Raw genomic sequence first — 26,443 nt, 5'->3', positions numbered from 1 at the left:
GTTCTAATTGCACAGAAGCTGGTGGCTAAGTCTGCAACCCGCTCCACACTTTGTTTTGAAAAGTTGAGCTTTGGGGCAGGAGTATCACGAAGAATTAGCCAATTCTTATATTTCACATTTTCTGAAATGCATCTCTTTCTTCCTGGGGCACAAAGGTTTCCAGAATAGATAATAGAGAGTTTTTGCAGTATTGCTGGAGCCATGATGACTTAAAGAAAATGAAAGAGGAAAGGTTTGGTAGGAAGAGGCAATATCTTCAATTAGATCAACTGGCATCATTGGAAAAAACAGACAGTGTTGCAGCACAGAAGTCCTTATGATGCAGAAAGAGATTGAAAGCCCCTAGAATTGTCTATTTGTTTCCTCAACTCTATCAGATGGTGCAATAAAAGATCTTATCGCTTCCTACACATGCCAGCTCTCTGTGTAGGAGTTGTCCCTCCGCACTGCAAATCTGGTCACAAGCACTATGTATCTTCCTCCAACCACAGCAAAGCATGGCCTGAAAAAAAAAAAAAAAATAAAAAATTTCACACCTGCTCTTTCTTCTACTCCAGCACCTCTGGGGCTAAGCTCTAACTGTGTTAAAACATTTGCTAAGTCTTCAGTGAGTGGTTAACAGCCTCAAGGCTGGCTCTGCACAGTGCTGCTTGCTCACTACTAGGAAATCTCATTTCAAAAGCTGGACCCAGGGGGTCTCTCAGCACTTCTGCAGGATCAGCCCTTGTAACCTGTGTCTGTTCTGGCCCTACTGTGGTCCCTTCCCTGCTCCAGTTGCTGTTCTGATCATCTATTTTGTATCTTTCATTTTGAGGCATCACTGAGGAAAAGAAAAACCCTTGAAAATTACGTGTTTTCGCAAGCAGGTGGTTCTGTTTTTAAGTGCTCTCTTGTATGTTTTCTGCTTTCCAGCTCTGCACGTGCTGTGGGACTCCTTTTCTCCATCTGCCACTAGATGGTATAGCTCTGGCAGGCACTTGCCAGCTGCTCTGCACCCTCTGAGATGAAGTCCCCAGAACAGCAGCACCCTCAGTGCTCCTGCTGAGCACCCCGTCTGCACAGGCTCCCTTTTATGTCCTGAGGGTGTGTGGCCAGGGCTAGCAGGCTTTCTTACTGCAGTTGCCATTTGCTGGATAAATGGGAATCATCCGTTCACCAGCAGGCAGTCCTTTTCCAGATCTTTTTTTTTTTCTTTTTTTAATTCCAATTTTTTTTTTTTTTTTTTAATCCAGATCTTTTAAAAGAACTGAAACAAAAATGCAAACAAAAACCTATTTTTTTCACGGTTGTAAAACTTTTATAATAGTTTTGTATTTCCTTTATGTGCTCGTGAAAGAACATTAGCTGAACATGCAGAAAATTATTCAGCAAAATTGTTATTAGTCTAGTTGATGAAAGAATGTGATGAGATATGAACCAATTTTGTATTAAAAAGCATGACTTGGGCTGTTAGGCCTTGAGTGATTTGCTGCTTTTTCACGTTTGATGTGCATCTCTCTGGTAGGTTTATGTGAGCCCGTTCCACTTTTATGTTTCCTTGCTTTGTTACTAAGCTGCCTTGTGTCACTGCTATTCCTACTGGGGAAGCAAACAGGAAAGCCAAAGCAGAAGTGGAAAGAACACCACGTATCTACCCATTAAGTGTTTGTAGCACCCACTTTCATCCTTTTCAGTCATCTGATTTATATCTGAACTATGCAGCGGTGTTTTTGCCAGATTATTTGTAATCATTTTGTAATTTATGAACACACAACACCTGCTTGCAGGTTTGGGTTGGACTTGGCGAGTGGCTGGCTGGGGTTTGGTCAGACACTCCTGAGCAGTGTGAGGTGTGGAGGTTTTTGGGGCTGGATCTTGCTGTTTGAAGGAGGGCAGCTGCCACTATGCCTAGTTCCCGAGCTGCGTGGCATGGGGACGAGGAGCGGGGTGCCAGCAGAACATGGGGAAAATCGTGTGTGGAGTTTGTGACTCACACCATTTGTATCTGGCTCGGCCGAGCAGCGAGGCAGCCCCATAGATTTCCCATACAAGGGCCAAACGCCTTATTAATGCGGCGTGTGAGGCGCTTTTAGGCGACAGCTTTGAACCAAAGGGCTCCTGGACGCTATGGATGGACTCAACCCTGTGTGCTTATTCACTCAACACCCCCGAGCATGCGGGAGGAGCCTTAACCAGCCCCTGTGTGCGTGTGGAGGGGATGAGCTCCTGTGTGGGGGCTGAGCGGCCACAACGCGACCCGCAGCGCCTCAGCCCTGAGGGGCGCCCGCTTCCTCCCCTCAGCGACCGCCCCCCCCGCCGAGTCCCCCCCAGCCCGCACTGCGGCTGCGCGGAGGCGCCTGCGGCTGCTCTAAAGGCGGCCCCGCGCATGCGCCCGCGCCTCAGTCAGGTGACGGGAAGCGGCGGCGGCGGCGGCGCTGAGGGGCGGTGATGGAGCGCTACGACAGGGCGGCGCTCGGCGGGCTGCCCGCGCCCGAGCTGAGGTATGGGGGGATGGAGGGCTGGGAGAGGGGGCTCTGGGGGTGGAGGGGGCTGGGGGAGGCTCGCAGTGAGGCCACGGGGTGGGGGGTCTGGTGCCGGTGCTACCAGGCCGCGGGGGGAAGGCCTGGGCCTAGAGGGGGGGACCCAGCCCTGGGGGGGGAGCACAGGCCTGGGGGTGTCCCGGGTTTGCTGTGGCCCCGGGCAGGCTCCGAGGTGGTAAGGAGGGGAGCCGCGCTGGGCCCGGGTTGTAGGTGGGCTGAGGGGAGTGCTGGAAGTCTGCAGGAGGGGGACTCGTGCTCGTCAGCGCTGGGGTTGTGGGCTCCGGGTGGTTGGGGGGGGGGGTCTGTGTGTGGTGTCAGTGCGGGGAGGTGCTGGGGAGGTGTCTGAGCAGGGAGCAGGGTCCCGTTTTTATGCCTTAAGGATAGGGGAGGTTTAAAGGGGTTGGGCGTCCCAAGCAGAGAATGCTTTGGGCAAGCTGTAGTAAAAGGAAAGGCTCAGAGCAGCTCTTCTCTAAGCTATTTAATATGCGATTTAAAGGTATGGCAGTATGGTGTGGCCTAACTGGTAAAAAGTGCTGCTGGCTTTGATGTAAAAGCTGTCTGTGGCCACACATCGCTGTCTTTTTGTGACCCTCAGAGAATGAGGTTGTGTTTGTTCTTTGCTTTCCCTTTTCCAAAGAAATGTCAAGGGCAGAACGTGATTTTATGCAGTATGTTGTGGTACAAATATCTTTGGATAAAGCCTTTGAAATCTCAGTAGGTGTCTGGGAGTTCTAAGAATCGTGCATCCCTGACTTGAATTGGCTTTGATGGATATTTGTGCTTCCTTCTTAAGGACTTTGAAGGCCTTTGTGACTTTGCTGTTGAGCCTGGTAGTCCTTGGAAGTCAGAAGTGTATTGGTTGGTTTATGTATTTACTGCCACATGAAGCAATAAAGCCAGCAGAGCGGTTGACAAGTGGTAGGAGCACACCAAAACAAGCTGTACCCGTTGTTTTGTAAATACAGAACCTGTTCTAGCAGACAAATTCCAGGGAGACCTTACCAGCTGCACTCGTCCTCAGTGTGATTCTTTTGGCCAGAGTCTTTTAAGTTTAGGTCTGGGAAGGAAAAAAAAAAGTTACTGATGCTTTTGTGTAGTAGCTCGATGTGCTAATTATTGTTATGGCTGCTCCAGTTTTCTTAGTGGAAAGTAGAAAATTATTTTAAATGTAGAGAGACAGGACATAATAAAAAGGAACTTAATTTCCAACAGTAAGCTCTTAATAGTCATTCCTTGTACTTCCCTCTCTGAGTCTGCAGTGTTTGTCATTTTCCTAGACTCGTAGTTAGTTTTTTTTCCACAGGAAATAGGGATCTTCAGGAGTTCTGGGGTAAAATACTGTCATATTTGTCATTCATGTGTATCTAATATTAGATATAGGAATTTCATATTGATGTTATTAAATGTTGTTAGTGTTTGCAAAACACTAACAGAAAAGTCTAAATACTGCTACCTGCCTTGTTAGTGAACTTGAACTGGCAGTCAGTGCATCATTCTCAGTGCTGTGGCTTTCTGTTGCAGGCAGGGAATGCATACTCAGTCTTCACAGCTTCCAGGTGCACTTAATTCCTGCAAAGTAAATGGCTTACTTCTCTGGTTCTTGTGCTGTGTCAGGCATGCATACTCTGACTTCCTTCTATGTGTAACTTTTCTTATTTATTTCAGAAATGAGGGTTCATTAACATCAACTTTAAGAACACTTCTGTTCTTCACAGCTCTAATGATCACATTACCTGTTGGGCTGTATTTTTCATCAAAGGCTTATATATTTGAAGGTAATTTTGTTTCTGCCAATTAGCATTGCTGTTACAGAAATAGGAAAAGTTCTCCTTGTTTGGAACATTTATTTCCTTAAACAAAAAATCCTGTAATGTCTAACTTGAACTAGAAAGTCATATAAATGTTTGATGTATCTTTAGTTGCGTTGTGGTCTGCAATTTAATATTTACTGTTTGTTCCTCAGTGGTTTGTCATATATGGGTGCAGCATTCCCTTTACCTAAAGGGTATCTAACACCCCACTTCTTCAGAGCTGTACCAGAATTATCAGGGATATGTTTCCTGCAGTTATTGCAAACTAATTGTTTTTTCAAGATAGATTAATGCTATTTACTGAACTTGTTTGCATTTCAAAACATACCTGCATTAAGTGTAACCCACTGAAATCAGCTGCTTTTAAGAGCAGTTTCAATGTATAGCCAAGTTGGAAGGTCCTCCAGGATGGTTCTCCTTTGGTGTTTACTGCTATATGTAGTTCTGAAGGATGAAGCTGAAAGCTTGCTAAATAAATTTCAAGTGTATTTTCAGCGTATTATGTTTTGCTGTTCTTTTGTTGTTGTTTTTTAAACCTGAGGTGTTGCAAGCTGAGCCTTAACTTTAGTGTGTCAGTTAATGGCAAGATCCGTTAGCATTGCTAGGATCGGATTTGTGTTTGGGAGGGTGTTGTTTTGGTGTTTGCCTTTTTGTTGTTTCCTGATGAAAAGAAACAATGCTTTGTCTTCTGGTATTTTAAGGCTTGTTTCATGTGAGAGGTATCATGTATTTTAAGTGGTGAGTCGTTGTTTTAGAGCTTAAATTCAGAAGGTAGAAGTTCTCTAAATTGTTGTTCTGTAGATTTATCCTTTATAGCAGCAAACAAGCTACGTAATTGTGTTGTTCCTCTATTTTCCTGCCCCACAATGATTTACACTTGTGAAGAAAGGACGTTGAGGTTTATTTGGTGCTGGAGGATAATAAGAAGTGGATGTTGTAGAACTCAGCTGTTGACTTCAAAGTCAGGGTATTTTATCTGGAATATTTTGCAGTGTTGCTTTATATTCCAGGAATAATTTAAGGTCTGCAGTTATCGTGGTGCAATCTTTCTATGAATCTTTCTGAGATCAGTCTTTTGATGCAGCAATAAATGTAAATTTTGGTCTTTTGAAAAAGTTGTCATCTTCTCTTTCAGCATTGACAACTAATACTCTTTCCTTCTCTTGTTTCCTCAGGTACCTTAGGAATGTCCAACAGAGACAGCTATTTTTATGCTGCCATAGTTGCTGTAGTTACTGTTCATGTGGTACTTGCTCTGTTTGTGTACGTAGCGTGGAACGAAGGTACTCGACAGTGGCGGGAAGGCAAACAGGACTGAAAAGAAAATCGTCGTCTGATACCTACAGACTGTACATACAATTTTTGCGGGTTGAATGAAAAACATTCTTCAAAATGTGTAATACTTGTGTACAAAGATGAGGCTAATGTCTCGATTCTGTTCAGTTACAGTAAGACTTGTGCTTGTCCTGGATGTGTAGCAATATGTTGTCAGATGCTGATGGAAGTTGTACGTAGCTGTAGCCAGCTTCTACTAGCATGAGCCAAGGAGGTCTTTACCTGAAATCAGAATGAAGTAATTACTTAAAAAAAAAAAAAAATCATGATAATCCTGTAACTATTTTTGTCATTCTCTAGTGTTTTTCTGGCCTTTTCTGAGAATAATATTGGCATGAAACAAGCATTACATTTTCAAGTAACTGAATTGCTATTTAAAAGGCGATATATCTAACTTACTGTCCAATTGAATTCAAGATGAGATTTCTTAGTTTCCCCACTTCTGAGCATACAGTCCAGCTGTGCGTTCTGTGCTAATTCCTCAGGTTACTACATGTGTGGCTACTTAGTTGGCAGAGGTGGAATAAAGGCAATAACTGAATTGGCAGCTGTTTGCAGTGCTGCACTGGGCAGAAGCTTTTTACCTTTAGGAATTGAAAGATGTCAGAAAAAGCTGAAGATGTTCTCTGAAAAACTCATTAAGGAGCAACCTCTGAAGTCTGTTAAAGTATTCTGGCTTCTCACCACTGTACAGTGCTGCTTTCTGGCGTCTGTAAGTCACTTTGTTCAAATTACAGATAATCATGCAGGGTGAATAGGTTATTTAAAAAGTAACGCATGGTTAATGTGCTCAGTGACCCTAAAGTGCAGTTACAATTTGAGTCAAAATACTAGACAAGTTTCGTCTTCTGTTAGGGGAAATTATACCTCAAGGAAGGGAGAAAAATAGTAATTATGAGTTTAGAAGTAATTGCAACAATAGAACTGGTTAGGAATTCATATGTCGTCTTCCTAATTTGGAATACTCACTTTCTCTCATTTTCAAATGTAATTTTTGATTATGGTGTAAAATTTAATTTCTTAATTTCCTTTTGTAATGTTTTGGGAGTGATTGTCTTAGTGCAGCGCTCATCTTTCTGCTCTTCCACAATTAATTTTGATGAAGCAAAAGAAATGGTGTAATATATTTTTATATTCCTGTGTATGTCCTTGATAATTGCTGAAGGATGTGACTGGATTGCCTGTGGTGAAGGAACAACAGTAACAGCTGTAACAACCCACGTGAATGGGCAGTAGAGGAACAAGCGAGATGTAAGGGAGAAAACAAGCTGTACATGTCCTTTATGAAGCAGAACACAAGTGATCACATTATGGCAAAGTTGCTTTTCTTCATAAATATAAACTTGTACAGGGTGGATCGATGCAATATGTTGATCTTTTTTCCCCTCATTTGTGTCTGGAGACTTTCTGTAGTAAAACCATGGTGAAATTTGTGTTATAGAATAATAAGCTGGATTTCATTTCTCTGTTGTGCCGTGTTAGCAGGCTACTTACTCTGCAGATAAAAGGTTCTAGCAATGCACAGGACTCTTCTAATGCTGTTGATTGCTTTTAAGCTATTGTACTTGAGGTCTTTCTGTTAATTTGAGTTTTCCAGTTTGTTGTATTAGTTGAACATTTTTGGAAGTGTTTTGCTTAATAGACGACTTGGAATGATTGTGTTGATACATCTGTCTTTTGTAACACAGACCCGTAAGTGAGACAAATCAGGTATCTTTATGCAGGAGCTAGAAGAATGTGTTTCCATGGTTCATTCCTCTTACCTCCACCCTAACCCTGTGTGTGTGCAAAAACACACACTGTGTACTAGGATGTAGCTGAAGCATTACCAATGACTTCTACAGAGGAGTGCAATGCTAGCACTAATCAGTCTTTACTTCTTTTTTTAGGAAACATTATCTTTTCTCATCCAGAAGTCCATTGCTAGGTTGCTGCCAGCAAGCTGGAGAACAGCATCATAGCCCCGAAATACAAGTTTCAGGAGTTTGTACATTGCCATGTTGGCTTCCTGTTCTCCAGTTTAGAGATGCTGTAGAACAAATACTGCTTTTTACTAAGGAACTACCCTGCAATACAAGGTCCAGTAAATAAATGCTTGTGCTGTACAGTTTTTAAGTAATATCTTTAATGATGCTTATGAATAGCACAGCTTACAAGTAGATCAGAGATCAGCTATGGCATTGTTCAATAGCCACAGTCATTTATAACAGTATAAATGTGAAGAAAGTTGTTCTGTACTAGCTGGGTCTAGTGCTATATCTATTGTTTCATGTACCAGAATTCCTAGACATTAATTTTTTAGGAATAGTAAGGAAACAATTGCTTATAATTATAACAAAAATCTAAAGAGTTTGACCTGTGCTGTACATAGAGCCACTACAATATCTCAGCAACTGGTGATGGGTAACAAGAGTTAAGCATTAATCCATCCATAGGAAGGTCTTTGCCTTTGAAGGTAATGTTTTGATCCCCAGTGTTCTCCTTGAGAAGAGGTAATTCCTGAGTCTCTGGACAGTTATGGACAGTAATGGTCATGGACTACTGGGTTTTGTGTTGCCTGTGCTTGGAAGCTGAAAACCACTCAGGTAAGTGGCGCAAAGACAGCAGTCAAGCGGTGGAAATACACCGTGACTGGGGAGCTCAAAGAACAGAAACTGCAGCCTTGTGCTGTAGTGTACGTGGAATAGATGCTCTGCTGGGACTCCTGTTGTGCCTTAACAATACTAAGATTTATTTTATTTCAAGAGCTTTATTGCAGTCTCTTTGGGTTGTGTTTACTTCCCTATTTCCTCATGTCCCTGTTAATGTCAAAGTTAATTCTCACCTTTTTTATTGTGTAATGGTCATTGTGATTGTTCTAGAGCTTAAATAATACTGTTTAAATGTGGAAACTGATCAAAGCTGTGGAGTAATCAATATTTTTGTTGTGGTGCTTTTATTTTCTATTAAAATGATACACAATTTGTAATGATGTAGTACTTTAAAGTGGTGCTGTGATTTTGCTCATTTTGTTACTAGGAATGGATATGAAACAACTGTTAAAAAGACAAAATTGAGAAATGTGGCCTTTCAGTACTTGAAAACCTTCTCAGTAACAGTCCATTGCTTTTGTATAGGTTTACAGTTACGCAGTTTAGCTAGAGCAAGCATTTTGAAACTGAGTTTGCAGCAGAAATTTCCTGGAATGTTTCCCAAGATTATGAAGAGTAAAGATAATAGGGGGAATTGAGAACTGGAAAATCAGGAACTTCTCAAACTCAGTTTAACTTTTCTTCTGTACTTTTTATCATCTTCCTGTTTTTTAATGTCTGCAGAATCCTGGTGTATTCCCAGCCTATGGGAGCATGCAGGTGATTGACTTTGGTTTGTGGTTAATGATGCCTGATTTAATTCATCCGTGAGCTGTTCCCACTGAGTGGGAATTTTCCAGGGAAATTGATGATCATGTTAACAGGAATTCTGTCATAACATTAATGTATGCACTTCAAGTAGTCTTTACAGTATATTGAAAGAAAACAAAATAATGCCTACTTTAGTTTTTGCTGTATAACAGTGGGCATAGTAATACAGAACTTAAACAACCTCTTCTGTAATTTGCATAATTATGATTGTCAGACACAAATTGATAGAAATCTGAAGGACATGACTTTTTCATGCTGTATTAGCAGCGTGACAAACTAGATGGCAGGCTTCCCTCTCAATTTCCCATGATGGGGGAGGAGAAGTTGTGCTTGCTGAGAAATTGTATTCTCACTTAATACAATGGTGAGTAGCAAAATGTTTGAGGTTGTTGCAATTCTGATGGTTTTCAAACAGCTGCATGGTTCTTGTAGTTAAATGAACTTCTGACAGCCCACACAACAGGACAGGGTGTGCTCAAAGCCTCCAGGCAGGAATACTGTTGGTAAGATTTCAGGTGAGTAGAAGACAGGACAGGAGAAGGCCTTTAAAACAGTATTTGCACATCTTATTTCTGGGTAATGTACCTGGGTATGGCTGAAATTGAGGTAGGCTGCTGCCCATGGGAGAGGAAGGAAGGGTCCTGTGAAAGCAGAGGAGTGACTTGGCATAGCGTGAGGGCTGGCGTGTGCTGGCACAGCTTGGTACATGATGGCTTAGGCAGCATATGGTTTTGTTCAGAAATGTTTATCCCGTTGTTCTTTAGAGGATTATGCAGTCATTGATCTGAAATATTACATGTAAATCGTACAAAACAGCAAGCCAGCTCCATTCGTAACTTTCAGCTAAAGTTGTTCATAGGCTGACAGCCGTGCATCTCCTTTTGTGCAAATCTGGGGCACGCTTGCTCAGCCTGCTGCTGTAGAACTAACATCGTTACTAGCTCTGAGTCATCTCTTAGGGCAGGGTCAAGCCCTTGGAGTGGAAATACTTCTTAAATAAAACACCACAGAGCAACTGCCACCAGTGTTTCATTAGCTGTAATCAACTGTCACTTTAAGGGAGGCACGAGAGCTTCTAATTCACAGTTCACAGGAAGCAGTGCTTGCTGTTCCCCTGCAAGGGAAGGTTCCCTTGTGCTTGAGTGGGGCCTGCAACAAGGAAATACTGTATGATTTGGGGCCCCCACAGTCATTCTGATATCTGAAGGTGGCTGCTACGGTATGAATTGCTGAGATGGTGGGAGGGCTGAATTACAGTGCTGTGTAGCTGTGCTGAGCTGGGGGGTTAGATGGGACAGAGGGACTTGAATGCCATTTAAATGTGAAATGGTAAGAAAAAGTATGGGGGAAGTGATTTTTCTAAAAAGCATCTTTTTCAGATGCTGATCTTCCAGTTTGTACTGTGGAAAGAAGGGACAGAGCAATGGTGCTCCCATTTCTGGAAGGCAGGGATAGCAAATGAAGCTCTGTGGTGGAGGATGACTGGGAGAGGAGCTTGGAAAGTCATGTAGCCAACTTGTTGGCTGGCCCAGTGAATCCCAGCCTGGGACTGAGCTTTCTTATTGCTGCCTGTCATGTTTCAGGAAACTATTTGTCCCACAGGCTTGTGGTTGGTATGTTCCTGTTCCAAGTGGTGCCTGGTGTTTCTCAGGCACCTTAATTTCTACTGGGCTTTTACTCTATCACTGACTACATATCAGCCTGGAAGAAAGCTGTTGATGCTTTGAGTTGGTGTATGACACTGTAATGTAATATTTTTAGTGTAAATGCCCCAAGGCATAGGCACAGGGTGTGTGTGATTAATTAAAGCTGCTTTTAATTGAAGGGTGATTTATGAGTGAGAGTAATGCAGTGAAAGTTAAAGAACAAAAACTGTGGGTGCAGGCCCATGTTGTGGGCACCGCGGAGGAGCCATTTAATAACGTTGCTGGTTTTCAACTTCAGGATGCAGTTCATCTCTGAACTTCTGTGATCCATCCGTAATGCCAGAGTTCTGATGCTGGAGATGAACTGAAAATACCAAAGTTTAGCTCTCTATCTGGAGTGTTTCAGGTCATTTCAAGGGAATGAGTCCTTGAAGTATTTATTAGTGGTTTCCAAAGGTGATGGTGATGATTTGGGTGTTTGAACTGCTTTGATGGCTGTTTGTGTGTTAGGTACAGCTGTGTTTAAATGTGGAGGGGCTGTAGCCTGGATGGCAGATTCGGCAGCATCCTTCAGACTTGCTGTGTGGGTAGCAAATTGTTTGTGCTCTGTTTACTGTTTGCTTTCATACTTAATGGCTCCAGAAATGTAGTTAGTTAAACATCCGTTATTCAAGATTATTTCTAAGTGAAAACTGGATCTTTACTTGTTTTTTATATTTGAAATAAAATTATAATAGCACCTCTCATCACGATGATGGCTGATCTGTTATATGTTAAACCAGTTCCTTTATATTTAGCCAGCATTTACTTCCAACCCATTATACTTCTGCAAGCAGCAGCAACTTCCTCACTCTTTTTTAGCACTTCTCCCTCTTTACATCTCCCAGCTATTTGCTCCAATCTGAAGCACTTGATAAATATTTTCCATGGTGAGACATCTGTTGTGATTCCTAGTTAAGATTATATTGAGCTTTACAGGGAAGGGTGAGGGGTTTTTATAATACTTGAGAGGGCTTTCCTGCCCATGTGTCTTCAGAACTGTTAGTGATCTTAGCCCTTACATTTGAGACTTAAATGGTAATGCCAGGGAGAAAAGTTTCCAATTTTATAAATGATTCTTAGTTGGATAGCCATTTCTCATGGGCCCTGGGAAAAGTAATGAATAGCACTAAAATAATAGGATGTTTCTGTTGTCATAAGCTTGCAGAATACAAAACAGTCCAACGCTGCTTCCAAATGTAATTTTGTCTCAGCATACTACAGAAAAGTGCACTGGGTAGCAGATCTTCATGAACGCAGTGAGTTGACTGCTGTCCTGAAGAAATCACCTTATAACCTGATGTATTATGCTAAAGGAGTTCTGGGGAACAAACAGCAAATGCGTTTAAGTGGAAGGAGAGAGGTGCTCCGTGCAGTCAGCACCTGGTAACTCATGGGGTCACCAGGCCTGTCTTTCAGCTGTCTCCATAAAAAGGAAAAAAGAAATCATACTTCTCATGGGTGTAGACACACCTCAGAGAGGTAAAGGGATTTGCCTTGTGTTACGTCAGGTCACACATTTAAAATTGAAGGGTGGTCATGGAAAGGGACTGGAACTTGAATCATCTGACCTGCTGGCAGCAACATCTGCTGTTTGCCTCCATTCATCCACAGTGTTTGTAGGGATTGTTCTGGTCACATGTTGAATCTGTGGATATCAAGAATATTAGCTGATTTTGTGTAGTTTGATGTTTTCTTCAAAGCCTGTTCAGCTCGCTCACTCTAGTGCACGCTTCTCTTTGTCAGTTCTTCTGAGTATCCCACGAAATCCCTGTCTCAGCAGGTCTTCACCTTTTTTTTTTCAGCTGGCTTCAGGCTTCTCTGGTCATCTTTCATGCATGCCTCATCTCTGTCTGCTGCTTTCCTCCCAGCTCCTTCTGAAATCTTCAAAAAATAAGCTACTTCATGTTTGCACATCGCTGGAGGATGCTGCTGCACTTTGCTTGTTTCCATTATTCTTTCAGTAGCATTAGCACTGTGGTTTCATCCTGCTTTGCTCCCCAAAAACACAGCCCTGCATTTGCCCACAAAACCTTGCTGGGAATGAGCTGTGGTCAGGATGCACAGCATGCATGTGGTATCTGAGAGAACGGCTGGCATGAGGCTGGGAGAATAAGGAAGTGAGTAAATAATAAAGGAATTAGACTAATATAAATACCCTAATTTTTCATGTATGCCTTTGGGTACGTACATGTCTTAGTCTTAGCTCTAAGCAGTTTGTTTGGGTAAATACATCTGAGCATGACTAATCTGCATTTGTCTCCTTCTCTCCTTTCCCAAAACATTGTACCATTTAAAATGTTTCATTTTTCTGTGTATAAAAATATTCTTCTATGATCCAAAAACTTTTCACATTTTTCTAGAACAATTGGTGGAAGTGTTTTTATTAATCCTTTTATTAAAGTGCTTCTATCTGCAATACACAATGAAGGCAAGTGAATTGATTTTTTGAGACAGGCTGGCTTTCTATCCTACAGAAATGATGACTCATGAGATTCACCCAGCCCTCATCTGTATTCCTCCCCCAGCTAATAAGTTAAATGTGAGTTTTATGTTTGTATTAAAAGGCAGCCTGTGCTTACCTCACCAGGGAGCTTGTTTGAACATTGAGTTCACGAGCGGAAAACTTTTTTGTCGAAGTAAAACTGTGTTTCTGGGCATTAAGGTGCTTGAAAAATGTTCCTTTATCTTTGAGCTTGTTAGTAGTGCATATGGAGAGTATCGGGCTGCATGAGATACTTTGCTGATAAAAAAGCAACTTCTGTTGCCATTCTGACTGACACAGTGCTGCAAGTGGTTGTGCTGATGGAACGAAGAAGGGAGCGTGGAGGCACTTCAAGTCAGTGTTGCTGCTGGTGTCCTGTGCCACAAGAAGGCTGGAGCTGGCTGCCAGATTAATGAAGCCAGGCTTGTTTAAAGTTAAATCAAGTACGGCCACGCAGTTCTGCGGTGCAGATGTGCCGTGAGCCTGCAGCTCACTCTAAGGCTCAGGAAATACCAATGCCACCTACTTTTAGGGCTGCTGTGCGTGCATAGCCACAGGACTCAAGGTAGGGCATTGCTCTGGGGCAGCCTCCAGGGCCTGTTTTAGGCACAGCTCCAGAACCCAGTGTGCTGCTGTGAGGTGGAGGGCCTAAAACCTGGGAGCCGCACTGGGGCTTTCAGGATGTGTGGAAAAGTCATAACAACCTGTTTCGTACTTGCTGGAGTCTGAGATGTGCAGAGGATCTTCTCTGTTACATTGCTCGGCCTAATTTAATTTTTTAATGTATTCATTAGATCAGCAGAGCTAGGAAAATAAATCTCTCTTCAGTTGACTTTTTAAGGGGTTTTCTCATTCCTGCTCCTGGGATTCTAGCATTTACTGAAACCTATAATCATCTGCAAGTCCTTTTCCAGTGCTTTACACTTTCAAAGTGTTTTGCCAACGCTAATTAGTTATGTTAATGAGAGTCAGAGGTTTCTCTGTATGAAAGCACAAGGAAAGCTTTTGCTGTGTTCCCTTTTTTTAATGTGGAGGAAGAAGTGAATATACTGTGGTCCCACATATCTATACATAAAACTCTGTGGTAAGTGCATAAAAGGGAATTATGCCTTCTCTAGAAGTCATTTGGTTTCAGTTAAATGAGGAAAAAAAATAAATTTAAAGCCAGGACCTTTATGTGAATCAATTGCCAGGAAAGCATCAATTGGGATTAAGGATGGAGCTTGAGGAACCAGCCGTGGTACAGGCTGCTTTGGAGAGCTGGCCTTGAAAAGTGGCTTGCAGTGGGTGTTCCAGTTGCATTTTTATTTAGTTGTTATATTTTTATTTAGTTGCATATTTAACTGCAGACTCTGAAGCAGAGATGCTTACTCCTGCTAGAGAGCTGAGCCTGATGCTGGTTATAAGATTTGATCCTTTCATGATGCAACTATTGTGTAACCCAGAACAGAGCTGAACTCCTGAATTGCTTTTGCCTAGGTGCCGTCAGCATCTGTCTGCAGATGGTGCATGAGGCCAAAGCAGTGACAGTCTGGACAAGTGTCTTGCCCTGTCTTCCCTGCTGTTAATTATTCAGCAGCTCTACAAAATGAAGGCCTGTTTTTCCAAGTACTCCTTGGTGAAACCCAAAGAGGTAAAGCAACAGCTAGAGAGGCAAAGCTTTGCACAAAGAAATCTGCACTGAACATCAATTTTTCCCTTTCCAGTCACTGCAGCCCTAATACTGCCTTGCAGATGTTGCGTTGACTGGTTTACTTTTGAAAAAATACTTTTGTAATTGATTTTCCAGGAACAATAAGAACAGACAACTATTTCCTGCCTTTGCCATTCCCTATGGTGGGAAGGGTTGGCTGTATTTAGAGAGACTGCAGAACAGGCATGTCCATGCTCTCCGTCGGCCAGAGCTACGGGCATCTTTCTGCACGCCTCCAGCTAAGGCCAGACAGTCTGCAGAGTCCTGTTTAAAAAACCTCTGGAGACTTTGCAGCATTTTTATTTTCCTGGAGCTCTCCACAACAAGTGTGCTGCTGTGAATGGAGTTCTCAATAAGAGAACCTGCAGAGGTGCCAGTGATTAACTGGGGCACATATGACAAAGGGTTAAGCTTTGTGTCCCACAGAGCGCTCAACAAAGAATGCATGGAGTACGCAGTGTCCTCCTGACTTCTGAAATACCATCTGTAAGAATAAAGGACAAAAGCAACTTAGACCATTAACATCATGTCTTCCGATGGAGAGAAATGCTTGGGGCAGAGCAGCACGGGGGAGGAAGAAGAGACTCCGCTATGGCAGAAATGGAAGCTGAACTGCCCATTAAAGTTGAAAGACTGAAAATGTCTGGTGGATAATTCACGTTCTTGGCTTACAAACTCAGTTGGGATTTGGGTTGCAAGTAGGGCAAGCACCAAAAGCATAGGTGAGACACATCTGCTGAAAAATGAGGGGCACTCTGTGAATCAGTAAGGGATGTCTTTAGAGTTTTGTAGACAATATTTAGTTTTCCTTTGGATTCCCCTTAACTGGTACCAACAGCTTTTCTTAGTCTGAATTTCATCAGTGATCAACTGATAATGCTACGTGTGGGCTGAATGCCGTACACCATTCCGAACTTGTAAGCACAAGGTAAACCACGTGCCAGTGCAAAACACGATCCCCAGAATTTCCAAACCCTCTTAAGATTAAAAGTACATTATAATGAAGATAGTATGTGTGCCCCCAAACACCTAATTTCCCAGAAAAGTAACTTACACAGTGCCTATTTTGCAGTTTGATGGTTTTCCATATGACATCCCCAAATGAATGGGGAAATCAGTAGCAAGTGCATATGCTTGTTGAACAAGATCTTTATGAAGCGTAGGGGCTGTTCAAATGCTTTAGGGGATGAGCGTATTTATTACAAGCTGATAATCCTTGTAACTTGTTATGTTAAAACATAAATGGATTAGAGCATAGTGTGAGAAGCGTGACAGTGATTAATAAACTGCAGAAATAAATATGCTAGAACCATAAATGATATTGTAATTCTTTAAGGGGAAGTTGCACCCCTGTTCCTTTACAATGGTGTTGTGACTCTGTGTTAGTCCAAGTTTGAGTCAGTGCCTCCATGAAAATCTCCTGACTTGCCTTCCAAAACAACATCAAAGATGAAGGGAGAAAAACAGACTTGACAAAACCAGGTCACTTCAGCAGCAAGAGCGGAGTGGGCTGAGCAGCTCTGCCTCCCAAACCAAAGCTTTATTTCAGGAGTGTTGCTGCGCTCCCCTTAGTGTGTCACTGGTGCCGTTCTCAGCAGTGAGGGACCAAAAAGCATCACAGCAGCAAAGGGCTGCAGGCCTTTGCCAAAGCCTGGTGTCTCCTTTCAGAGTGCTGCTCTCCTGAGATGGAGGATATGGAGATGCACAAGGCATCCCTTCCCAGGGGATCTCCTTGGCTTCAATTAAGTTATTATCTCAGTACAAAATAAACAACTTCTTTCACCTGGGGCTTTCCTGGGTAGGATTTTGAGCACAGCAACCTAATAATGTTTCCAGCTCTTTGGGATTTGAAATGGTGTTCTTGCCTTTTGGTGTAAGTAGAAGGTGATCACAAAGCATGTGGGAGATCTTTAATCTTCTAGATTTACATTTTGTAGGTTTATTGTGTTGCTTAAGCTTTTTGTTTCATCTTGAGCACTGGCAAGGCAAGCAGGTAAATAAAGGTAGGCCCAGAGCACATTAATGTGCTTTTTTTCCTGAAATCATTGGAGCAGCCAAGCCCCTCCCCCCCCCCACAGCCCCCTTGACCACAGCCCCACCCACCCATCTGCATTTCATAAGGGTATTAGTGGTGTAATTAATAGTTGTATAACAGTACCTAATTAAACTCTGATCATATAGTGTAAATTTAACTTGATTATCGTTAGCCTCAGTGAACTCTGCAGGAGATTAATCCCCGCAATTCAATCAGCGCAGAAAGCAACAGGGCCAGTCCTGCTGAGGGCTGAATTTCCAGCATCTGGAAAGGCTCTGCCCTCCGAAATCCTGCCGCGGGAGGTAGTGGCACAGAGCCCCAGGTGTCGGCCAGGGGATCGCATCACAGCCGGAGCCTCACCATTCCCCAACTGGTTAAAAGCCACTGGGCTGCCAGCAGGCTCCTGGGGCGTGCATCTTCACATCACCAAACAAGGAGTTGGTGAGAGGATTAGGGCTTACATAAGAGTTTTATGTCTGTACTGGAGCTACAGCCCCTGTGCGTTAGTGGGCTGTGCCCACTGATAGTTCATGGACACCAGGCCCTATGGAGCGACTAAAAGCCATGTTCTGTTCACGGTGAGACTTCAAATACAGGACCTGGTCCGTGTCTTACAGAAGCTGGTGGGGTTTTGTCTGGGGGAAGAGAGCCAGGGCAATAACGTTATTTGTTTATCTTGATTTCTCCAGATTAAAACGCTCTGTGCTTTCCTGCTGCCCAGTGTGCTAAAGAATGTTTCCCTTTTCATTTGCTAACACACCAAGTGAGCCTTTGGTAAAATCATCTTTTCTCCTGTCTCTAGTCCAGAAGCACAGAGCGTGGTTTTTGTCCTGTCTTTCACCCAGCACATCTGTTTGTTTGCCGCTAATAATAGTTTAATCAATGGGGCCGATCCCGGCGTGTTCTCAGCCTGACAGTAGCCCAGAAGACCCAGCTGACAGCAAGGCTGTTGTACGCGTCATTTTTTTTTTTTTCCAAGTGTTTTGTGCTTAATTAAAAGCAAAGAGAAAGTTTTACTCTTGTTTGCATGAATGGTCACATCAAACAGTAGAGGAAAATCTAGGCCAAGCTGCTTTCAGCGGGCGAAGGAACATTATACCATTGCACCGCGTCCTTTCGGAGCAGCAATATCTCTTAATAAACGGCAGGGACCTTTTGAACTCTCTCTGAGGCGGGGAGCTTTGCTTTTCATTAGCAGCCCGAAGCCCACCTTGCCTCTCCCTCGCTCGCCATGGCGTGGCTGTTGTGGGAAGATGTGTCTGTGTGGGATGGGGGACGAGGAGTCCCTGCGGGTGGAAGTGCACTGGGTGCACGCTCGTTGCCTACAGAAATGGTGCCGCTTATGTAACTCTCTCTATGAGTAATAAGGTAAAACTCTGACAACTCCTCTGCAGGAGGTTGCGGAGGGTTTGGTGCTCTGGGCTGATGAAAAGGTAAGTCAGGGATTTGTCTCTCGTTGCCCAGGTGTGTGTTAGCCTTGCTGGAAAGGTGCTCAAAAATGCCGGGTTTAAATGTGTTTGCAGCCAGTGGTGCTTCACGCAAGCACAGCCACGCTGCCTGAAACCCCGTTTGTTACGGATCGTTTTAGGGCATTGATGCTTTGTGAAATAGCTCTGTAACTTGTTTGTACTGCTTCTGATTTCCTCAAAGATGAGCCTGTGTCTGAAACACAATTAAGAATGTGCTGTTCTTAAGCTTAAATGGCTTTCCCTTAAATTTTATAGTTGCAATAACACTTTTGAGTGAAGGCTGTGCTTGGGCAGCGAAATGCTTTACATTTAATGACCACAAGCTGTTGGTGTTGCTCAGAATGTGACTTGCTGGGGCTTTGCTGCTGTCGTTTGCGCTTGCAGAGTTGTGCTCCCTGTTTGTCCAAGCAAAACATCTGTGTTTTCCATCAGGTGTGTGCTGGATGCTTGCGTACATGAGTGCTGGTACCCACCCCTGCTCTGGTTTAAGGCTGCAGTTGTGGGTCGAGGCAGGCGTGCTGCTGTGACAAGGGCTGGCTGTGTGTGCAACGGTCTCCTGCAGAGCTGCTGTGCCAGACGGGCACTTCGCAGAGCAGAAAGCAATCCCCGGCTGCAGCAAAGAATGCCTGGGCTTTGGGGGGCAGCGTTACGGGGGTTTTGGTTGCTCTGTTAGCTCTGTGTGTGTGAGATGCTGCTAAAACTGGTGGCTTCTGGTCAAAACTGTTTAAAAAATAAAAGGGTCCAGAGAAGGGCTGGACTCTGGGTGTAAGCTCAGAAGATTCAAACTGTGGGACACAGTGCCTAAATGAACCTAAAGAGGCAAGGGGATCTGAATTCTTCCCAAAAAGCAGTGTGCCTCAATCCAGAGCAGCCTCAGGCTATGGAACTGGCCTTGCGAGGGTAAACGTTGTCCTAAAATGAACCGTGCAGCAGAAAAATCACTTGGCATTAGACACAGGCTCGTATTCCCCTGGGACTGTGAATCTCTTGTACTCAATTTTTAGGCTCCCTTTTTTATTATCTAAAAGCTACTTGATGTCACCATCCTTGTCACTTTTGCTTTTCCATTTGCTCCCTGCAACATTCAGCTGGAGTAGCAGACTACCAGGGCCCACATCCTATTTTATCTTTGTCCTCCTCATCCTGAGCTTGTGTCTGATGGTCCCAGAGACCAGGCTGGTCCCTGCCTGGGTGCGAGGCTCTTGTGTGGGCATGGATTTAACCCGAGGGCTGCCCCTGACTCCTGTGGGCTCTGTGGGGACTTGCTGCCAGTTTTTATGCTGGGGTAGTGGTCGTTTGGCATTGCCAGTGCCCTTCTGATATGTTGCTGAAGCTTTGCTGAGAGCAGCTCGGACATTTTGTGCCCCAATCCCACCTGAGGAGCATCAGCAGCACAAGCTGAGGCTGGCTGCTGGCATCATCACACCTGGGGAAGGGAAGGGCTCTCACACAGCCTCCTCAGCAGCAGGTGTGGGACACCTCTGTGAGTGCCCTGGAGGGTTTCCCAGGGAGGTGGCTTCACCATGCTACAGAAATGGTATGTCCCTTCAGGAAAAATAACATTGATAGCAGTTTTCTGCTATCTATGGGTGCAACTAAGAAAAAATAACATTATCCCTAGAGACTGCAAGTGGGTTGAGGCAAGAAATGTCTCATACTGCCAGCTGTGGTGTAGTAAAGATCACTCTGCAAGGCACAAATTGCCTCCAGGTGTGACCCATGCTCACTGCTCGGCTCAGCAGACCCCAGCTGGGGTTCCTGTTATCCACCAAGAGGCATAACAGAAGGGCGAGGAGGCAGGCTGGGTGCTTGAGGTGCCATGTGGCTCCCTTCTGGGTTCAGCTGGGCTCCCTTCCTTGGTCAGAAACAGCTGATAAATGTGAAACTGTGATTAGCGTTCAGATACAAAGGTCTGCCTTCTGCTAGCTGATCCCATCCACAGGTAAGCAGATGTTTCCCTTTGCAGGTTCTGTAGGATCTAAGTGCAGGAGGATTGGAGCAGGTCCGTGCCCTGTAAGAGCTGCCTGCTGACAGCATAGGAGTAGCAGTTCAGGTGCCAGAGCCCCAAGCAGGCACACACTGCAGGGGGCTGAGATCGTGGCACCCACCGAACTCACCCCGCAGGGAGAAGTTCTGCTTCTGGTTGCTTTTCTCCAGCAGTGGACACGCTCACTGGGTCCTGCTGCTCCTGGTGGTCTCAGGTTTTCCCCAGCAGTCCCAGTAGGTTATTTAGGTTATTTCACAATAGTGTTGTGTGTGCTTAGGCGAGGATTTTGGGGGGAACCTGCTCCCTGCCATAGTTGATGGCACCCGTTGTTTCTGCTAGGTGTAGGAATTGGATCAGTTGCACGATACTGAGATGCTGCTGCTGTGCTCTGGCAAGGGGACAGGAGATATCTGGGGAAAGGCTTTTCCTCAGTCTGTCTCATCCACTTCTGTTTTCTCCAGTTGAACCAGTTTCAGCTGGTTGGAAGCTAATGAACCAGTTTGATCCTGGACTTGGAGCTGAACCAGAACAGCTTCGGTCACAACTGAGCTGAAAAGCTCAGCTTCCACCCACCAGGCTCCCTGCTTCTGCAGTGCAATCGAACAGAAGCAGCACAGAACTGGCCAGGAAACAAAGTAAATGCACATAACTAGTCACAAAATTAATTATAATAATTAGAAGTGATGGGCAACCTAGCTGGGAACTTAAACACAGCTGCCAAGAGTTAACCACGCCTCGAGGACTGCGCTCTGCTGTCACCTTGAGGCCAGCCCTGTCCTGCTGGGTCCCGATTGCTGCCTCTCAATGTGTCCTCTCATAGGATGGCAGGACCTTGTTCTCCTTCAAACCTCTGACAAAGTTGATCTGGCAAACAAACCACAAGGTTAGCAAGGAGAGGGGAATAGGGCACGAGATCGCATGAGCATTTGTCCTTAGGAAGCCAGACAAAACATCAAGAGCTTTGCCAGCTTCTCTACAATGTAGATTTGTACGCAGGAATTTATAAAGTTTTAAATTGAACAAATGCTTAAGGCAATGAAAACTGCATGTTCAGTGCCCTGATGTCTCTTTCTGTGTGTCTCCAGCACGTACTACTGCATATCTGGACATCAGGCCTCATACTGCTAGCAGCTACTGGAGAGACTCTCCTAGCTCATTTGGTGGCTGTGTCTGGGACAGGGGTGTGTTAAGACACCAAACTGCCAAGTGGAAATGAACAGATCCACGTGTGCAGTCATCAGGTGATAACAGCACTTGGTCGCTTCTGGGATGAGCCAGGCCAGAGCTGGCAGTGAGCAGTTGTTCCTCTTACAGACCCCAAGTGATAAAGCTGAACGCGTCTCTCGGTGGTTGTGTGAAAGCAACGGGGGTGTGAGTTTTGCAGTATCTCTGCCTGAAGTTGCTCTAGGAACTCAGCTCTGAGAGTTGCTGGTCTTGACTTTTTTTTTTTATTTTTTGTGTGTGTGCTTCTAGGATAAACTGAAACACTCTAGAATCCAGGTTAGCAGAACATTGGAATGTACACGCCTAAGAACTTGCGGCGTTAACCCAACTGTGAGGTTATAAATAACTGTAAAGACTCGAGTGAAAGCATCAGTGATAAAAGCAGGGGGAAGGGATGGGCCTTGATAGCGTTATCTGTGCAGAGAAGAGGCTTTCGGATAACGGGAGGTATCTGCATGTCTCCTGGTGAAACCTTGACATTTTAATGGTGTGTTCTTCGTGCCACCCTCTTTAGCCTTGTTGCCTGTTTGTTGAATTGGAGAACTGTAAATGTTTGTGTTTGTTCATTGCTGCAAGGGTAGGTGAACAAAGGTCCTTGAGAATTTTTAGGGCTAAGCAGTGTAAAACCAGAGAGAACAGTCGGGAGAATAACTCTGGGCAAAGAGAGTGAACTTGCTGGGAGCTGGAATCAGAAGTGCCTCAGCTTCAGAAAATAAAAGCTGTGCTTTTGGAGGGAGGATGGGAAAGAAGGAAAGTGACTTCCGACATGCAAATAAAAAAACTAGATTAAATAATTGAGTGTTCATCCATTTCAGCATAGCTCTTGGAAGATTTCCCAGGATGTCTTTAAAGAGCTCATTGTTAAATAGTGGGATGCTCTTTCCCCACAGGTATGTGTTAAAATAAAAACATTTCATTTTCTTCACTTGAATCACACAAAATTCTTCACATAGAGTTGCTGGGCCTGGGGATTACTGTGAAGGCTTTTGGGAAATGGCTCTGCTGGGCTGCCTTCCATGAGATGCGCCGTGTCCGTGTAGCTCTACAGTCCTGGGTGTTGTCCAGCAGGGAAGGGGAGCAGCTCAGCATGCAGTCTTGCCCGCCTGTCTGTAAAGGGGAAACCGTAGGTTTGACTGGAGTTATGTTTAAACTTTTTTGTCATCAGGAGCAAAGTTGGGTCTTTCTGTTATTTAAACCATCATTTTTCAAGAAATTTAAAAAAAGCATAGTATTTTTTGCCTCAGTCTGATCGGCTAAGCCTTTTTTTTTTTTTTCTAGTTCAAGTGTTTTGTTGCAGAATTAACATATATCTAATTACTTCCAAGCTTGTTTTAACATTATAACACAAATATATTGACATAGAAAGCAGTCCTCCGTTGTTTGCCTGAAGAACAGACGGGCTCTTTGCTGATATTGAATCCCATAAGGAAGGCTTTGAGCCCTGTTGGCCAGGTCCTGGTGTTCTCTGATACCCTAAGGAACCTAAGGAAGACCAATAAATTGCAATGTTTTCATTGAATTTAGTGGCCCTTTGATTAGATCGTCATTCCCTCTATGGACTCCAGGAGTGGAGTAATAAAGGATGAATAATGAAGGCAAGTACAGGGATTGTTTCCGTGCTGAGCTGTGCCAGTGCCTCTGGCATGCCTGTCCCTCGAACCTATTTGCTGCTCCGATCTCATCTTGTCTAGAATTTGACTTTGAGTCTCTGTGGTGGGTGGATCAGGCAGCCCCTTGCCCAAAGCACTACTTCAGCTGTGTGAAAAATATTTTGCTGGGCAGTATGTTTATCAATAAGCTGATTCTGTGTGGAGATGGAGCACCACGTCTGAGCTCTTGTGGCAGGGCTAGCTGATGATGTTGGACAGCGAGCAACTGTCACTTTTTGCCAGATCTCCCATATTGCAAGTAAGCTGATTACAGCATGTGGTTGAGGGGGCAGAATGGCAGTCTAATCCATCACAGGGCTCTACCCAATGTCAAATCTTGAGTCTGTTCTTCTCAAGAACACGGGGAAATTCATCTCAGAGGCACTACGAAAGCTGAGGAGCAGAACAGTCACCAGCTTTGCTGAATAAACTCCATCAGCGTGAGTGTTTGAGGGCTTGAAGACCCGCATCCCTGAGCAGCGATAAAATAGGATTTGTGAGGAACAGAAGCAACACAGAATCTGTCTGAAAACGTGTCCTTGTACATTGTTTGGAAATGCAGCACGGTACACTTGCAAGCAACCTGAGGAGCTGGAACAGTCGTGTATAGAAAATGCAAATTTGTTGAGGCCCAGCTGGTAGTGTAGGGCTCTTAGTAAGGCTTTCACCTGTGAGAGCTGTGGCAATTGGCGTACAAAGAGACTCTGAGCCATCTCTTTCTTTTCACGGTGTAGCAAGGTGCCAATCCCTGAGGTAGAGATAACTATGACTTCACCTGAACCAGTACAGGAGTAGTCCACCTAGTTCTGGCTGCACCTTTCTGCACCATCTCACACTGGTGCTCAGCTGTAGGTCGTCCTTCTCTGCTTCAATGGGTATGACTGTCCCTTCGTGCTTTCCTGGTAAAAAAAGCAATGGCATGGCCTGGTTTCTCCATCCCTTTTTAAAAGGGAAATTTTTCCCATATATTATAAGATGTAATGTCTTTCGGAAATGATCCCTCCTGTTTTAGCTCTCATTTGGCCAAAGCACGTGGCACATCCTTGAATCTGAGTAGATAAACAATTGTGCTGGTGGAGGTGCTGCTTAATATTAAACTGTCCAAGTCAGTTGCTGAATCAGCTCCTTGATCTTTGGCAACTTTTGTACTACAGCAGAGTTTATAGATGGAAATGTTAGGTCCTAGATATGGTGTCTTCAGATGATGCTGCAACATATGGGGCACTGTGGCTGAGCTTTATGGAGCAATGAAACTCACCAAATGCTTTGAATGGTTTCCTCCCCACAGATCTTTGTAGCTGCTCTTAACATATTTTCCTCAGTAGCATTTCAAAGTGTTTAAGAACATCTTTGTTGTGTTCCCCTTAAATTGTCCTGCTGTCTGTGCAGTGTCTGGTGTGTATGGGGGGCTTGTGAATAACGCTGTCTTCACTGCAGTAGTTACCATGTCGAGTTTGAAGGCTGTCGATCAAAATATGTACCATCTCACGAGTAGCAGTTTGAGACCTTCAACACAGGCATTTTTGTGGCAAAGTAGTTGAAAGCTGATCTTTTATGAAACTTTCTTCCAGCGTTAGCTTTCAACTGTGTGTGATTTTCCGTGCAAGGGAGGCTGGGAGCAAAGGAAGCGCCTTCTCAAGGGCAAGATGTGCTTGAGCTGGTCATGAAAGTGCACCCTGAGGGCTGCTGAATCAGGCTGTTCATAAAAGTCAAGAGCATTTAAATGTACAAGATGTTTACGTCCTTTCTTGAAGTGTTATAATGAGGATGAAGTGATAGCATCAGGGAAACGGGGTCACGGAGCTGAGCCCCGCGGAAGCACATTGCCCGGCTCCTCCAGTGTTTACCCCGGGATGTGTTTTGGTTACTGGCTGCTAAACAGAGAGGAGCTGAGGGCGCGTTATCACCGCTCCGAACTGCAAACAGTTTGTTGCATCTGACTGGAGAACGCATCGTTGGTGGCTTTAACCAGCTGTAATGTACAGGTTGTTGAAAAACACAGCTCTGTTACCATAACAGCACTCTTATTTTTATCTTCGGGAGGAAATACTTATTGAAATTACCTTTTAGTTACCAAAAGGTAAAGATATTTCTAATTGGAACGGTACCCATGAGTACATGTAACTTTTTTAAGGTAGAAAAATGTTTACTGATAGGTCCGTGCATTTGGGCTGTGTGTTCTCCACAGTCTTCAGTAGTTCAGAGATGGATTTTTTTTGTTTTTTGATTGCTTTCATGATCATTACGAGGTGATGGACAGTCTGGGATTCTGGGTACTCTTTAGATGTTTCTTTAGCATGAGGCTTCCAAGGATCTGCATGCTGAATTGCAACTGGAGGCACCCAAAGAGGGGTTTATGCCCAAAAAGCACTCCCAAAAAGAGCCCACCTACAAGACAGGAGATCCAGCTACAGAGGGCTTTTAAAGGCCTTACCGAGGAATCCATGAACAGTGCTGGAAAAAACCCTAAAAAGTGCTTCCTCAAAGGAGTTTGCGCCACATGCATTCAGATTGGTACTTCCATGGTGATTAAACCTTTGTTGTCCAGCTGATTTAGAGTTTACAGCTTGTGTTCAAAGCTAAGCAATGTAGTCAATAAAATCACTTCATGGTCTGCTCTCAAAGTTCACTGCCCTCATCCTAAAACCCGTGTTTCCAGAAAGTTGACAACCAGGAGTATTGTGAGTTAAAAGTACTTGGTGGGAAAGAGGTGAAAACAGATCCCCCAAAGCAGTGCAACACAGAGCTATTTGGGGTAGAAAGGTTTCCTCTTCCTTAACATTGTGGTGGTGTTGTGTTTTGTTTTTTAATGTTGCATACGAATTGTGATAGCTCTAGAAAGTACTCTAAAAATCTGTAGAATTAGGTAGACTAATTTTTTTTTTTTTTCCAGAGACTTTGTTATTAAAGTATATAGTAAAGATTATCAAGAGGTGTCATTCTATCCATGTCTGTGCCAATAGATCAGCAATCATGGAATCTCAGAATATCCCGAGTTGGAAGGGACCCACAAGAATCACTGAGTCCAACTCCTGGCACTGCACAGGTCTACCCAAAAGTTTAGACCATCTGACTAAGTGTGCAGTCCAAATGCTTCTTAAACTCTGACAGGCTTGGTGCAGTGACTATGTCCCTGGGGAGCCTGTTCCA

General features: G+C 44.1%; 1 protein-coding gene across 1 annotated transcript; it reads left to right on the top strand.

Annotated features, from left to right (window-relative positions):
• Nucleotides 1-2,392: 2,392 nt before the first annotated feature.
• VMA21 (vacuolar ATPase assembly factor VMA21) lies at nt 2,393-8,628 on the top strand. The gene is made up of 3 exons (XM_032196150.1): nt 2,393-2,480; nt 4,185-4,294; nt 5,506-8,628. Exons 1-3 carry the CDS (start codon nt 2,428-2,430, stop codon nt 5,646-5,648), a joined length of 306 nt encoding a protein of 101 aa, XP_032052041.1. The 5' UTR covers nt 2,393-2,427; the 3' UTR covers nt 5,649-8,628.
• Nucleotides 8,629-26,443: the final 17,815 nt, after the last annotated feature.

The sequence above is a fragment of the Aythya fuligula genome, chromosome 13 (assembly GCF_009819795.1).
Source record: "Aythya fuligula isolate bAytFul2 chromosome 13, bAytFul2.pri, whole genome shotgun sequence".
Taxonomy (NCBI): domain Eukaryota; kingdom Metazoa; phylum Chordata; class Aves; order Anseriformes; family Anatidae; genus Aythya; species Aythya fuligula.
This window is presented reverse-complemented; position numbering and strand designations above follow the sequence as displayed.